General features: G+C 42.2%; 1 protein-coding gene across 1 annotated transcript in view; it reads right to left on the bottom strand.

The window, feature by feature from the left end:
* atrnl1a (attractin-like 1a) overlaps positions 1 to 15,920 on the bottom strand; it is a 242,246-nt gene that overhangs the window by 119,176 nt on the left and 107,150 nt on the right. The window contains exons 22-23 of the mRNA XM_040139682.1: positions 10,378 to 10,430; positions 615 to 709 (exon numbers count right to left, since the gene is read on the bottom strand). Coding sequence (XP_039995616.1) covers positions 615 to 709; positions 10,378 to 10,430 — 148 coding nt within the window. The remainder of the gene's footprint in view (positions 1 to 614; positions 710 to 10,377; positions 10,431 to 15,920) is intronic.

The raw sequence follows: 15,920 nt of genomic DNA, 5'->3' as shown, positions 1-15,920 counted from the left end.
AGGTCCTGCTGACCTTTTACACTTTCTTGTGTACTTTCATGATGCACAACGAGAAAATTCTTTATTAAAACATTTTTAACTGGAGCCGGCTCGTCTCCGCCCCAACTTGTGTCACCTAGGGCAGATCTGAATCTCTTGGCCTCATTTTGCATCGTTCCATTGATTCACTTTCAAAGTTGCCTTGAAATTCCCACTTTGAGTTGTATCTGAACGCACCTGTAGGCGCTGAGAAGGAAGAAAACAGGTCGGACAGGACTAAAAAATTTAGAAGCCTCTCACAGTCTGACAGCAGATTCCTTCATTTAGAGAAAAAATGATCTATAGCTTCTTTTATAAACTGACTTTCGGACATCCTCTTTATCAAAGGGTCTATGTTGCGTATCAATGCTCCGTGTTCAAGTTCTGCCACAGACCTCTGTCACATCGTCGTCATCATCATCATATCTCTGTCCTTGGCTTCTGTCTGTCTTTTCTGTCCACTATACAATAAGCGCAAAAATATCTTAAAAGTCTCTATAACTTAGAAAATCTCCACAAATCCAACCTCACAAAGAAGAGCAGAAGCTGACTTATCAATCAGTGCTCCTGCGCGTTTGTTTGAGTGCGTGCGTCACCTGCTCAGGTGTAGCCATGAAGTTGATAGCGGTGTAGTAGCGGTCGTCCTCCTGAAGCAAACTGAAGGTGAACTGGTAATCGATCAACAGGTTGTCTGGGCATTGGAGAAAGAGACAAACACAGAAAAAGAGAAATGAAAAATAAAAAAGACAAAAAATGCTGAAACAAACCCAGCCACAAATCTACACTGGCTAGAATTATTCAGCAATGTATTACTGCTTCATTTTAATGAAAAGCTTCCACCAGTTCATGTTCTTCTTGATGACCTGTTTCAATAATAACGCAGTTCTTCTTGGGGTTCGATTGGACTTGGGGTGGATTTGGCCTGCCTCTGAGCCCGCTCGTTTTCCCTTCCCGAATGCCGTTTAGAATAAAAACTCCATTTCTGGTCCTTTCATTGACATTGCCCTCAAACGCAGACAGATTTATTAAAGCTAAAACATGGGAGACGCTGGCCGTGAGTCGATATTCAATTAGATGAATATGGCTACAGTGGTGGAGTTCTGGTCAAAGATCTCAATCAGTGACAAAATAAACAAGGTCCATATGTGTTTGAAAGCACACACACAAATGTTTTATGAATACGAACACGGGTGCATTCACTGACAGTACCAGTTTCTTAGACAAGCAAACGGCCCGATCAATAGAACATGAGTGAGAGTCTGAATAATCATGTTCTCCCAGAGATTTAATCATTTCTGAGAGCAGCTCCTATTGAGTGTCTGGAAGCAGCTCTTTGACGGCGAGGCAATGGCTAACGTGTGGGGAGAATCGCGGCGATTCAACATCTGGACGGGCAGCAGGAGCCACGCGGGGGTCACCTTGTCTGCCCGTCCGATGGGGTGGGAGGAGGGAAAACACAGATGGAAGTGTGTTTCATGCGGCCGCGAGAGGATAACTGCGGGAGAGCGTAATTTTTAAGTGAATCTTGTGTGTGTGGGGGGGTGTGTATGTGTGTATGCAACGCTCAAAGTTGATGTTTTCCCACTCTGGGCCCTTTTTCCATAGCTTTGGCCGTCAGTCTGACTAGTCATTATATTGTTATACTTCACCGACATAACTGATGGTCAGACTCCAAGTCGTCGGTTGACGGGAGCTGTCAGACAATCACCCCATTGTTTGCGCCACTTCTATTAACCTTCCACACAAATGACGGTCAATGGAAGTCGTGCTCTTCATGTAGCTAAAACTAATATCAATAGCAACAATGACTTTATCTACGTGCCACTTTCCAAAAACAAGTTACAAAGGACTTTACAAAAGACAAACCAATAACACCATCCATGTACGAGTAATAGGAGTTAAACAGAAAGACAGTGTCTCGCCAGGTGCCCCGTCCTCTGCGTTGCAGTTCCGGCGTTAAGTGGATTATCATTCACAGTCGTAGCAGGCAATAATGTACATAAAACCTGTGGATTTCAGCTTCAATGCGCTTTTAGACGACGCGCTTAAATCTAGGGATCCGCTAATCCCTCTGTTACTCTCAGGACACCGACTCAGATAAACCAAACTAAGAGTAACAATCAACGTAAAGTATCAGTGTCATAAGCATACATGCCTTTTTTTCATACTTCAATTTAAAATCGGTGTACCTTGCTTAGTGTAACTGATTAGCAGCGGTGGAACATAACTAAGGGTATTAACTTGAAAACCTTATTTAAGTTCAATTTTGTACTGTAGATATTTTAGGTACATCTTGCTGAAAATACTTCTGTACTTTCACCTAAGTGAGATATTAAATGCACGACTTTACAATTGGGCATTGTTACTTCTATTCAAACGATATGAATACTTTGTCCACCACTGCTGATTGGTAGTGTCCAGTGACATGAGTCTGTAATTACACATCACAGTTATAATTACAAGAGGAGACGTAAAAACCCCAACATTATTTTCAGGCTTCATCAAATAAACTATATTGTTGTAGAGGTTCATAAACTTCCATTATTCCGGTGACAAAAGGCAGCATTTAATGTGGATTGGTTACATCTGAGCGGCAGTAGCAGTCCGGTGTACCCGGGCTCTGCGTTGCTGTCTAATTCCTGGCTCTTTTGAGCCCCACGGAGGAGCCGCTCAGACGACAACAGCAGAGGACCGTGGTCATGGTGGGCAGACAGTCAGACACGTCAAACTGCATCAGCGTTCCCGAAAAAGAACATCCAGTGCTGTTACAAGTAATCTGCTGCCATCTAACACCGAGCGTCGGCAGTCGATAGTGACACTGCAAGAGCGTTGTAACTTACAGAGCAGAAAAACTTTGTGTCGCGCACTGGAGGGAGAGAGGGGGAGACGGGGAGAGAGAGAGAGAGAGAGAGAGAGAGCGAGAGAGAGAGAGAGAGGTTTAATTATCACCTTCCTTTCAACTGTACAATCCCAGGGCGTTACCAAGACGAAAGCAAATTATGTTTGACAAACACCCTTGTTTTGTTCAGCCTTCATGGCAAGTTAGCCCGAATAGCAGATATGATCAGATCAAAGACAATATTTTTTTCTTAACATCTCTCTCTTCCTCCCTCCCAGGCAGACGTGCACTGCCGCTGCTCAGTTGTTTATCCCATAAGGGTCGTCAGTACAACTTCACAGCATTTGGGGGTTTTTTACTTTGTGAAGCGGATAGGGACTCGTGTGTGTGTGTGTGTGTGTGTGTGTGTGTGTGTGTGTGCAAGATGCGAGTAGTATGTCTGTATTTACCTCTCAACGCATCCAGTACGCGCATGTCTGTGAATGTGCGCGCGCGTCCGGGTGGTTGCCTGCATCTACCTGCATCTGTTGTGTGTGAGAGTATTTACAGGTGGTGTACGTGTCTGCATAGCTAAACAAAGCGTGCGGCACAAAAAACTTCCGAGACAAAAACAAATTGCACCAGTCCCTCTGTGTGTTGGCTGTTAGGTACAAGAGCATCAGCAAGGTTTAAAAGTTCATCTCAGCTAATCACAAATCCCATCTGAGAAATCTGACAGCAGTTTCACTTAGGCTGTCTCAATTACACGCGTACATGTTCAAATTCTCAGGCCGGATGAATCGTATCAAGGTACCGCTAAAGGTGTTAACGACCCCCAGAAGAACTGAAATAGAAATAGTTCATGCCAATTTCTCAGGTTCACAGATGGGTGATCTTATTAGCATAATATGTGAGCTGATTCAGCCAATATTAAACAAAACACTGTGATGGGGAATGAGAAGACAGAGGAGAAGGCCCTCACCTGGAACATAATCTGATATTCCAGCAGTCTGCTTCGAATAAAAAAATCTAAAACAAGCGTGAACTCACCTACAATGTCAGTTTCTCAGAATCTGCGGCTGAGGTTTCATTTAATGCTTGTTAACAACTCATTATTTCCCATTTGCAACACCTGCCTGACGGAGCGCGGACCAGACGGTACAGCATCACCTCGCCGAGGAAACAAGTTAGAACCGGGGGAGTAGACACAAGGACAACACTGACTCAATATCGGATCTGACTGGAGGTCGAGGTAACCTGGAGGTAATGTATGCATGAGGTCGGGTGGCCTCGATTTATTAGAAACTCAACATCCCTTAACAGTGCAACGATCTGAGGGATGGCTAGTCACAATGGTCACAGTCACCACTGGAGACTATTTACTAATTCAAAGCCCACAGAATGCCAGAATACACATGAAAAATCAATGCATTTTTCAAGGCGGTGTGGATGGAAACACCTGCGCGCTCAATATATCCCAATCTATAAATTCATCTAAAGGGGAGATGTTGTGACCCCACTCAGATTTTCATCAGGTCAAAACGGTTACCACACCTAAGCAACACAGGCTGGTGGGCTCTGTGGTGCAACGCGCGGTTAAATCCATCACACCTGCCAGGGCTGAGGAACTTCTCGAGCGACGGTACAAAACAGGCAGTTGCGGGACACATGAGGGGAAAACATCAAAACACTCCACATCTCCGGGAAGAAACAGTAAATATACATATATTGTACACCAGCTGAATACTAGACCAGAATACCACACACGTCATATTTTCTGTTAACATTCACCAACAGAAATGGATGCTGTAACCTGTTGTCAACGACAGGGCCAGTGACACGTCACAAGTATTAAATCTTTGGAAATAACATGTTGAGCTTTTTAACTGCCCTTTAAATTTATATATCTTTATTACGTACTACGAAAATAATTGCCAATGATTATAAACATTTTTTATTATTAATTTTAATGTGTCATTTAATATATATTATGAATGTAATTAATGTTATGCCTGTTAATTTTAACACCTGCGCTTAATAAGTAATAGTAATAAGTACAAGTAAAGTATGTTTTGCTGCTATTCTTTGTACTGGTGCATTGGACTGCACTGTATTGAGAGGCATCTATAAATTTTGTCCTCATTTTCACACATAGAAGAGCAAATACATTACAATGGTCTTGCAAAAATAAGAAAATCCAATGACCATAGAGTAGAATCAACACACAGTCTCTGTAAAAAGTGAACTTCACAAACTCCACAAAGGTAGAAGTACTAATAATAATTACAGAACTGTTGTATCGGACTGCATTACAAAGAATAGTACTTGTACTTTACATTTAAACCTGTGTAAATTTAATATGTAGTTTGGGACTGGAACACTGTTAGTATGTGCATCCTCCCAAAATGTTGAACACTGTATTAACATGTGTCAAAGTCTTCCAGAAAGTGACTCACACAGATCTAAAATCAGTTAGTCGTGGTCTGTCAAGGGAAACTATTGGATTGCAAAAAAGCTTTTTGGCCTGATAGGACCAATTAATCCACGTTAGACAGGCGTCCAGAAAGACTGCCTGTCAGCAAATATGGAGGCATCCTGGACTGAAGCCAGATCGTGGTCTAATGAACGGCTTTAGGCCAGGAGTGATGCTGATCAATGCCATGCAACCACTTTGAGGTCTGAACTGACTACAAGATTCACTAACTTATATTTGTCTTTGATATCATTTTGCCACTATAACAAGAGATCTAGTCATATCTAGTAGAAATTGGACTTGGCAACAAATCAACCTCTTCAATTCTCTGCTAGGTCTGACTCCAATGTTGGATATGGCATCATTATTCAGTCTTTCTTCTCTATTTGGTGCTGACTGTTACTAATTGTCCTTTAATTGGGATTGTGAGGCTGTCAGGCCTGAGGGCAGCAAGCAGCACTGACTACGGCCTGACTGGTGTTAGCTGGTAATTCAAATGACTGCTGCTCTTTCCAGTAGAAGTGGTGAGACACTTGGTGGCCGTCCGTAATTAGACGTCCCTTTTGGCTGACTGTGATGGAATATGACAGTGGTTTATTGAAGCGTTGTCCTGGTGATGCCTGCTCATAAATGCTAGCCTTACTGGGGGGCAAACTCATTAAATAGCAACGTTGCTCTTCATCATTCGACTGGTTGGTGAACTCAACCAAAGCCTCACTGGACGACTTTGTCCTCGAGTGAGACGAGGGACACCGCTGTCAAGGACTGCATACTCACATTTATCAGTCTGATGAAAACAATACACTAAAAATGAACGTATGACTGCTGCTTTACCACACGCGTGTTAATTTTGTGTCGTGTCACTTCATTCCGTGTTTTTGTTCACAACAATGTACACATGGAGCCACGTTTCTGCCCGCCCTAGCATGTGACCCCTCGTTCCCAAACATCCCAGGCTTATGACTACCTGCAATAGTTCAATGAGTTCAATGAGTCTGCTCACATCTGACTTTGAAATAACACCTCTACTCAAATGGATAGGAGAAAGAGAGACAGACGGACAGACAGGGAGAGGAGTAGACTACTAAACATGTTTGATTCAGAGCAGATGTCAAAGGGGCTGGACTTATGATATTCAGCTGTTCAACCTTGAGTGGTTGTTTGGTTTGGGTAATGGTTTTCTATTCACCACTAAGGAGTTTGTGGCAAGTGCTTAACAGCTATTCCTGGACTTTTGGTGCCCTGCGTGTGTTTGGTGTCAGGGTTGCTGCTCTCTGAAGCGGACAAGCAGTCAGATGCTCCCACACGGATGGAATAAATCTAGCCTACTGCACTCTGAAATATTACTTTTACACTCTCAGACCATGTACACGGAATATGGCTTTGTTACTTCAGGTTCCATCTCCTAGAACCTGTGGCCTTCAGAGGACTGAAGTTTAGTTCATTGAGTCAGCACCTCCTCCCCACCTGAGACAATCTGCAGAGCATTCAACATACCATCATCACAAGTTGCCGTCCCTGGGGAGACAGACATGTAGCTACATCCTTCAAAATAAGCAGCCCATGAAGGTGTACCCTACACAGGACTACAGGTTTGTGGGCTGACCCTGCAAACCTCCTGCACCTAAAGCAGTTGTTGGCTTTACTGGCCTGTGGCACTTTGAAGCAAGGCAAAGCTTGCAACCCCTGGTAGCATGTTGCCTATATCTACGAGTTGCTCTGCAGGTCAACCATAAACATGTCCAGTATTTCCCACTGTAAGAGTGAAAAGAATACAAAAAACAGACAAAAATCATTGGTAAAGCAGAATTTTTTGTTGGGCTTCAAAGGAGACTTAGGACTTGGAATGAGACAGCTGTGTTATTTTGTTATAACGTATTCTGTCTTGAAATATGGAGGCTGTGACCACTAAAATAGTACTAAGTGGTTGTCTCAAACACACACTCAGAGGGACTTTTTTATTTCCCCATTTATGTACTTTGTAAACAACTACATGGTATTTTGATGGACCATCTTGGACTATCCATATGGGCTAATACTGACAACTCTCTCCTCACATTCCAGTCACACTCTCTGCCGTCAGCTGTCTCATAACTTTTAACCACCTCTTCACATCAAAAGAAATCCACAGTTGGTTCGGATTACTTAAACTTCTACAGTAAATCTGTCAGAATCTCCAGCAAGGACAGTGCAGCCTCACATACACTCTGCATTTAATTTAGCCCGATAGAAATAGAGCTTTTTTTTTTTTCCCCCTTTTTAATCAGCACCTTCCTTCCAATGACATTTAAGGCTAATATTGACCTCAACTGCAATTGTGGCTGCTTTCCTCCAAGTACAAGGAAATGGATGGCTTTTAAATCAGTATTTCACACACATTCATCCTCTGTATGTGTGCCAGAGAGGCTGTTGTGTGCACGTCTGAGTGTGCTTGCTCCTATTCAAACAACGCTGACCCCATTTCATTGACAGCAGAGAAGATAATGTCACTTTAATGACAGAACATAATGTAGTCAAATACATCTGAAAAAACACACCACTTCAGCTGCAGCCATAGTAATATCAAGGAGCAGCGCCCCCACAGACTTTAAAAGCCATTAAACCATTTGCTTCTGTGGTTTTTTTTTTTTATATCTGACTGTATGGCATGTGCATTATATAAAGCCCTTCACAATACTGGGCAAGGGCATTGCATTGGTGCCCTCTAGTGCCCTCAGACCTCAGTCCTGAAGCCAGCAGACAGGGTAAAACCACACCATCCATCAACTGTAAAAGAAAAACTTGCTGTCCTACAGGGAAGCACAGCTCACTTTAAGCTCAAAGCTTTCGTTTTAGGCCTTTACAGGAAGTTGCTCACTGTATGTTCTCAAGTGTTAGCTGGATTGCTGCAGACCATTAGAAAAACCAGATATGATTTCTTTAACTGACCGCTGCTGCTCCTTAAAAGGGCAGATTACTCTGAAGTAACTTTCCGACTCTGTGCCCTGAAAGGAATACAAACGGCATTTTAAGATAAAAACGGGTTCACCTTTCTAGTGCAGCAAGGAGGTGATCACATTCTTGAACAGGGGTTATTCTTGTGATCAAAGGCATATTTGAGGTGACCAGTGCAATCTGTGGCATGACTCCTCTGATTGCTGTATCCTTTCGAGCCTCCTTCACTGAAACAATGATAGACCGACTCAAGCTAGAGGGGTATTGACATTGACAGGACTTGAACTTTATTTTGCTGCGTTATAATATTAAAACCAATGCTGGCAGTTCACAGACTGAATGGGTGTATGTATTTGTGTACGAGTGTACGTGTGAGGGAGATGCTGAGCGGATGAAGATGTGCTTGTGTGCCAAAAAACATCTGTTTTGATTACAACCTTCCTCCTTTGTCTGCCCTTTAAAAGGAAATCCAGCAATTTGTTGCAAATGAGCTGAGTCACTGTGATCCCTGCTCACATCTGGAAACAGGAAAGCAAAGTCCTAGACAGGAAAACTTTCCCTTTCGCTCCCTTTATCCATCTCCCCTTCTAAAGTAGGAAATTCTCCTTAACCAGCTGCAACAAAAAATTGTTTTTGTTTTTTTCACATCATCTCTTGAAATTTGAATATTGGCTTCACCTATCTGCATGTATTTCAGTTTCAACTGTTTTACTATCTTAGACTTGAATGGTAACGATGATCCTGTCCTCAACAGAATAATGACACCATTGGCCGTTTGTAGGCCTAAAAAGACAACGTGCACGTTTTCCCCGCCATGCAACCTTTTCACTGGTCACACTATCCGTTTCCTCTCTGAGAGGCGAGGACAGACGTAGGATGACATTGCTATAGTGCAGCAGGACCTCTTAGAAAGGAGGTCGAGGCGGCTGGTGGGGTGTACTTTACAAGGAATATGACTTTCACACAGGAGAATATGGTTGTCATCCTGTCTCCTACGTACCGTGGATATTTATTACTTTGGACCATGACCACATTCTCCCCCTAATCTTAACCAAGTAGTTTAGCAGCTTAAATTGACCTAAAACCTAACGATGGAGGTTTCAGATCAGAAAATGTTTGGTGTCATTTTTGCAAAGTGATCATATTGGGTTGTTTTACAGGAGTTTGATGTCAGGTTGGATGAGCAATTCCACGTGTTTAAATGAGCTGCAACACAACTCCGCATTCTTTCACAGCTAGCTGAACTCACTACAGCACAAAGCCAACAGCTCTGGTTCTGTTAACTGTTCCTGGGTCGCTCGGTGGTTTCCTACGCTTCTCCATAGATCGGGAACTACTGTAAAGTATCCCGCCACCTTTACTCTGCCTCCAGACGGAGGAGTCAGGCTGAGGCAGCATGTAGGCTGACCCTGTCACTGCCTGACCTGTAAAACTGTATGAACTGTCCAGATGACCGATATCAGTTCACTAATTTACTGTAAGTTATTGTCCCAAAGAACCTTTTTTTTTATAACGAAGAAAACGGTACAGGCACAGAATGAAAAAGCTACAATAAGGTACATATTAGACCTCTGAGACCCCCTGAAATCAGAAATCAAATACAAAGGGTGTGTATTAATATTTTTGTTTGTACACTCAGTCCATCTGTATGCTGAGGTCTTCTAAGCATGTTCCAAACAGTTGTGGTTTCACCAAAATACAAGCCAAGTGCCCTGCTTTTGTGTCATACCCTCCTTGAAGCCCCCAAGCTGCGACTGAAAGCTGTGTTTTTTTACAGCAACCTCTTACGTCTACAACGGCTGCTTGTTTGATATTCAAACGATAGATTTGGGCTGGAGAATCACTTGAAACACACGTTCCAGCTCCTGATTTTTGTAGCCCATGCAGCCCAAGTTCAAATCAGGCGATCGAAATCACTTTGTATGAGTCTACGTCACGCTCGCGGACGTGACGTAGACTCAGGAGCACTAGCAGGGTCAGTGGCCGCTTCCTGGGTACCTGCCCTCCTGGGAACAATGATAAAACAAATGATAAACACGGGACACAGATTGACACAATGTGTGTGTGTGTGTTTGTGTGCGCGCCAGGGAGGCGAGGGAGACTCAGCTGTAGTGGCGGGAGGCAGGATACTTACAATAGCACGTTCCTCTGAGAGGGTTACCAAGGTAACGGTTCTCTGAGTCACATCTGGAACGACACGAGAAAAGAGACAAAGGCGGAAAGAGAAAAAGGAATAGGAGAGAGAAAGAATAAAGGCATTAGCATTCAAAACGGGCTGAGGTTTTACAAAGAGATTTTTCGAATAGTGTGTGTGTGTGTGTGTGTGTGTGTGTGTGTGTGTGGTTGTGCGTGTGTCAGGTGGGCCCTTGCTGCAGGTATTGTCTCACCCCCACCCTTTGCGAGGTGATTTCCCATGACAGCCCTGTCTAGCCGTAGCTGCTCTCTTTTTTCCCAGGGGCCCACGCACACATACAGACTCGCACACTCGGGCACAAACAATTATCAGAGAGAACACTCTGAACTCTGGTGTGAGAGATAGAATAGAACGGCTTATAGACGCTTGGTAAAAAAAGCTGTTCAAAAACAGATTTCGTGCACATCTGCGAGAACATCACGGGCGCACCAGTTTAATTTTCTCAACAACATGAGAAGTTTTCGATCAACCGGAGGCCGAGGTCTTAAAGGAAAAGCCCACCAAAGAAATCCACCTTTTGACTATCAAACAAATCACCCCCCGCATGCCTGAGCGGTGGCACTGAAAAGTCTCAAGCCGCTCCTGCGTGGAGGATGGCAGCTGTATTGAACTTGGATTCGTAGCAGTAACCATGGATTCCAATGGACACTCGGTAATGGCAAACAAGTGTATCAGAAACCGAACAGCGTCTAGATAACCTCCTAGAGCCACCCCCGCAGCAAGGTCCACTTCTCTAATGTTGATCCATTTGCTCAAGATGTTCCAAAACACTCAACAAAAGTAGTATATTTAGCCTTGTTGTGGAGAAGCTATGAGGTTCAATACTATAGAGGCTGAATATTGAATAAGAGATTTTTAGAGCAGTAATGCAACTCTGATGTTTGCTTTGTATTCCCCTCTCGTTCAGATGTTGATTTCTCTCTCTGGAATCAGATCAATCAGTGCTGGAGAGTGGACAACAAAATAGGGAACATACTTGACATACGCAAGGGAAAAACACCATGAGATTTCAGTTTAAATACAACAAATGCTCTCATTATGGACATATTTTTCAAAATAAAACAATAGAAGAGAGCGTTGTGGGAAAAAAAAAAAAAAAGATCAGGCCCCTGCCAGTCACTGTTGTCAGACAAGAATCTACTCGGCTTCTCATTTGCATTTCATTTTGACATTTCAGCTATGTCTCTGTTATTCGCTGTGACCAGATAGAGGCTGACTATCATTTAAAAAGGTGCAAATCTGCTGATGGACATTAATTGGCTGTGGTTGAAAGTTGTGACCTTTAGGTTAACGGGAAGTCTCTAATGAGCAGTAAAATCCACCAAAACACAATTAGGTAAAAACAAAAAACAATTGATTTTGTAAGTAGTAATGAATTTTTCAAAACACATAACAGGATTTGCGTGGGTTTCAAAGGGCTCTTAAGGATAATGCAAATTCTAACACCCAGCAAATGTAATTAAAGAAATACATTTGGGCTACAGGCTTTTTTCAGTTATCATCAAGGAATAATGTGACTGCTTTTGAGGCTATTTAAGTGTCAAGATGGATGACACGTACCTGAGGTAGTTCAGACCAGATAGGAAAATTATGGCCTGGCATCAGAGAACAAAAACCAGACTTATTAAACTTCAACTGTGAGCTGAATGGGGAAAGAAATGTTAAAAATGTTCTGAGTAAAACCCAACGTAATTGTTATTATAATGTCACGGCTTTTAACGTGTCCCTGTGAGGGAATGGTATAAATCGTACCTCATTGTGTGTGTGAATGCGAGTGGCTCTATACAATTTTCATCTGGAACAGTTCAAAAACAGGGCAACAAAGCTTGACAAAAAAAATCTGTATCGTGGCAATGTAGAAAAAAGAAAAGTCACTGGTTATTAAACCCATATGCAGGTCTTTGACAAGCTTTACTAAATATGGACAATAAATCATCCAAAGCACCTCACAGTCCAAACACTGTTTCACAATGTAACGGGGAGGGGGGGTGCAGAGGAGACAGCAGAGAGAGCATAAAAAAAAGAACATACAGGAAACGAATAACAAAGGAAAATTTAGGAATAAGTGGCAGGTAAGGTTTGCAGCCAGGGTGTTTGTGAATTCCTTTCTAGCGCCGCAGCAGGTCACAGAGTAGCGCTGGATGCTGAATATTTCATTTCTCTATAAACCCTGGCCAAGGACGAGGTCTTAAACCACAGCAGCCTCACAGAGTTTACAACAACACTAAAACAAAAAGGAAACCCTAAGAAGCTTTTCCTCTAGTAGTAGCGGACGAGTCGAGTTCTAGACAAATATGTTCCAAAAAACGGCTAAGAGCAGCGCCCAGTAATGTGCCGCGTTGATACAGAAACACTGACTGAATATGACAACGATGGCAGATAAAATACACATACTCTTCCAACTAAGGTTGAAGTCATTATCTTACTCAGCTCATTTTCATTTCTTTGTATGAGAGACGTTTTTTAAACATCCATGGTTTACTCAGTTATATTACTTTCAGTATTTAGAAATAGAGGAAAAGGTGAACGTACCCAATGTGAGCAGAAGGAATTTCTACAACAGCAAATACATTTGGTCAAAGCGAAGCGGTGCAAGTTCACAGCAGACACTAACTGTAATGTTTGCCTCTGTGTTCATTTTCAATAGGTTTAGATTAAAGGATAATCTTGGTGGTTTTGTATATTTTTCAAATTGTCAACAAATCCCATTAGAACACCAAATCAACATTAAGGTATCCAGTATTGTGTGATTATTCAGACCCAGATGTCTTATTCCTCTGTGCCATAGAGCTCTATTTTTGTCCAAAAATTAGAAACCATATCACTGAGCTACACTTTCAACACTTGGTGACATGTGGCTTCATTAACTTGAACCTGTAAATACCGTAAACACTCACTATAAGAATCAAAAACGTATTAATCTACAGCTGAAAATAGTCCCCAACAAATGCACTATTTCCTCCTGATTGAGTAACATTTGAAAAACTACAGCGTGCAGCTGTTTTAGGAAAATAAAATCAAATTAGACCTTTTTAAATTGGGACATTATTAAAGACTGAAGCCCATTGGTTCATATTCACAGCCAGGGATGGGAAGTCAGGACGTACTGACAGGCAGGCTCACACATTGTTGACCTTTGGTCTTTGCATGGCATTGTTGACGATAAGAAAGACGATAAGAATTTCAAAATAAGGTTTTATAAATATGCTGAGTGAGAGATTCTGCAAGGTACGCCTTAATCCCCCTCCATGCACACACTGGACGGATGGATGGATGGATGGATGGATGGATGGATTGATGGAAGGAAGAAAGAAAAAAGAAAGAAAGGGAAAAGAAAGAAAGTCCTTCACTGAATAAGTGAAGCTTAAGGCAGGATGAAAGAGGCTTATTAAACGAACAGTTTGGGATCCAGAGAAGGGAGCAGCATCTCGAGAGGACTCTGACTTTGAAAGCTTTGGAGTCGCTCCCAGTGCCACGAAGGAGCACATTGAGGACAAAGCCTATTTCAGCACAAGAAGATTTATTTTGATAAATTTAATGTCATAAATTGCCCAGGGTCCTCTTCGGAGCCAAAAAACACTTCTATCATGTATTTTAATCACTAAACATTTTTTTCCTTTAAGCTGTATAGTCATATTTCCAAATACTAAAAAATAATCAGCTCTGCCTCCCCCAGAGGAGCTTAGACATCATGTTTGCCTACTGATAATGATGATCCAGTATTGTTTAAGAATATCAGCAGGGTGGACACTACTTGATTCAGGAGGCGTGAACCTGGCCCACTCCGCTTGCCTACATCTCATCACTTTATCTCTGGAAGGTTTAACCATCAAGACGGCCTAATGCGGCACTGCATCAACTTTGCACAGTACGCATTACTTATCAAACAAGGACTCTGTCGAGTCAGACACTGTAGAAGCCAAAGTGAAGGGAGCCATCCTCTCAAACTTCTGCTGTTTCATGCAGTTTTTCTCTGGCAAAATACATTTACGACCTGGAAAAACTACTGCTTCCATAAGTACTTTTCCCCAGTGAAAAATCCAATTTCAGAGTTTTCTTTTGACGATATCCTTAATTTTCCCACAATACAGAAGAATGCGATGATGCTTTAGGTTTCTGTTATGGTAATCGGTTTCAATCAGTTCAATTTCACGTCTGAGAAATCCCAGTTTGGTATTGCCATTGACTAAATACTTAAATACCCATGAGCCTCAGCTGCCACTGCCATGGAGATGGAGAGGAGGCCTGTTAAAAGGTGCAAATCAGTAGCAAACTCACGACGCTTTGTTGTGACAACTGGGAACAAAACGAAAAAAAGAAAAAAAATCACGTTGCAATCGGCAAATTCTTCCTAAACTGATGCAAGATCCACCATAATGATGGTTTAATTTTGTGTTCTCAACATTCCTGCTAGCCCACTAGCTAGTAATGTACTTTAACTAGCCAATGAGCTGACAAGCTGACTAGTTAAGCTAATAATGCAGCTTTTAGTCCATCTATAAAACAATAACACACTTGCCAAATTAAAAAAAAAAAAAAAAAAAAAACAAAGATGACTAAAGCGAGAACAAAGCTAGCTATGTAGCTGGCAAGCTAGCTAGATCCTGAGGCTGATAGTTGCCAAATATAGCTTTTCACATTCATGTATGTGTTAAATCCAACAAGAAGAGCCAAAGAGAAGAGGGATAAGCAGGTCTGGAAGAGGATAAATGTTGGGGGGGGGGTAAGCTATTTTCTCTCAAGGGGGACAGTAAAGTCCTGGACACAGAGCTGCAACAAAAAGGGGATGGACACTTAAGCAGCTTACAACAGCCTACTGGGGACAAGATAAGGGCCACACAGGACTGGACTACCTCATCACTTAAAACACACCCTGACTCAGCTACACCAGCAAGCAAGCAAGCAAGCAAGCAAGCAAGCAAACACACACACACACACACACACTAAGTGACTAGTATTCTGTTCTGCCTGAGAATATTGGAGATTAAAGGTCACAGTGATATTGGTTCTGCTTTTGTGTGTGTTTTTGTGTAAATTTATTTTTGCAACGTGTAGGTGTTTCAACTGTTAAGATTCTTGAGAGCGTAAAAATGGCACTGTACAGTTATTAAAAAAGAAAACTACATAAAGTACCAAAATCTCTTTTCCAACATTCAAAATGACAAACACGCACAGACACACACTCTCCGCAGTCAAGTACAGGCTAAATGATGCAAATTAAAATTCAATTAGTGGAGTTCTCTACATATGGAGAGGAGTCGAATTAAAGCGAAATTGCGCACACAGTCAGGCAATGCAATAGGAGGTAAAACAGGAAGAAAAAAAGTGGAGAATTAATGTTTAAGTATCTGAGCTACCTGTCTGTACAACAGCTGTTACTGTTCACACTTTCACTGTAGCCATGTGGACACAGCATCCATTGACTGCAGCTATTTAACCATCGTTTTTTACTCTGCTGACAAATGTGGACAGGCCGTCCGACA

Source organism: Xiphias gladius, chromosome 11 (genome assembly GCF_016859285.1).
Source record: "Xiphias gladius isolate SHS-SW01 ecotype Sanya breed wild chromosome 11, ASM1685928v1, whole genome shotgun sequence".
NCBI lineage: Eukaryota > Metazoa > Chordata > Actinopteri > Istiophoriformes > Xiphiidae > Xiphias > Xiphias gladius.
Note: the sequence above shows the minus strand (reverse complement) of the source record. Positions and strands in the feature narration are given on the sequence as shown.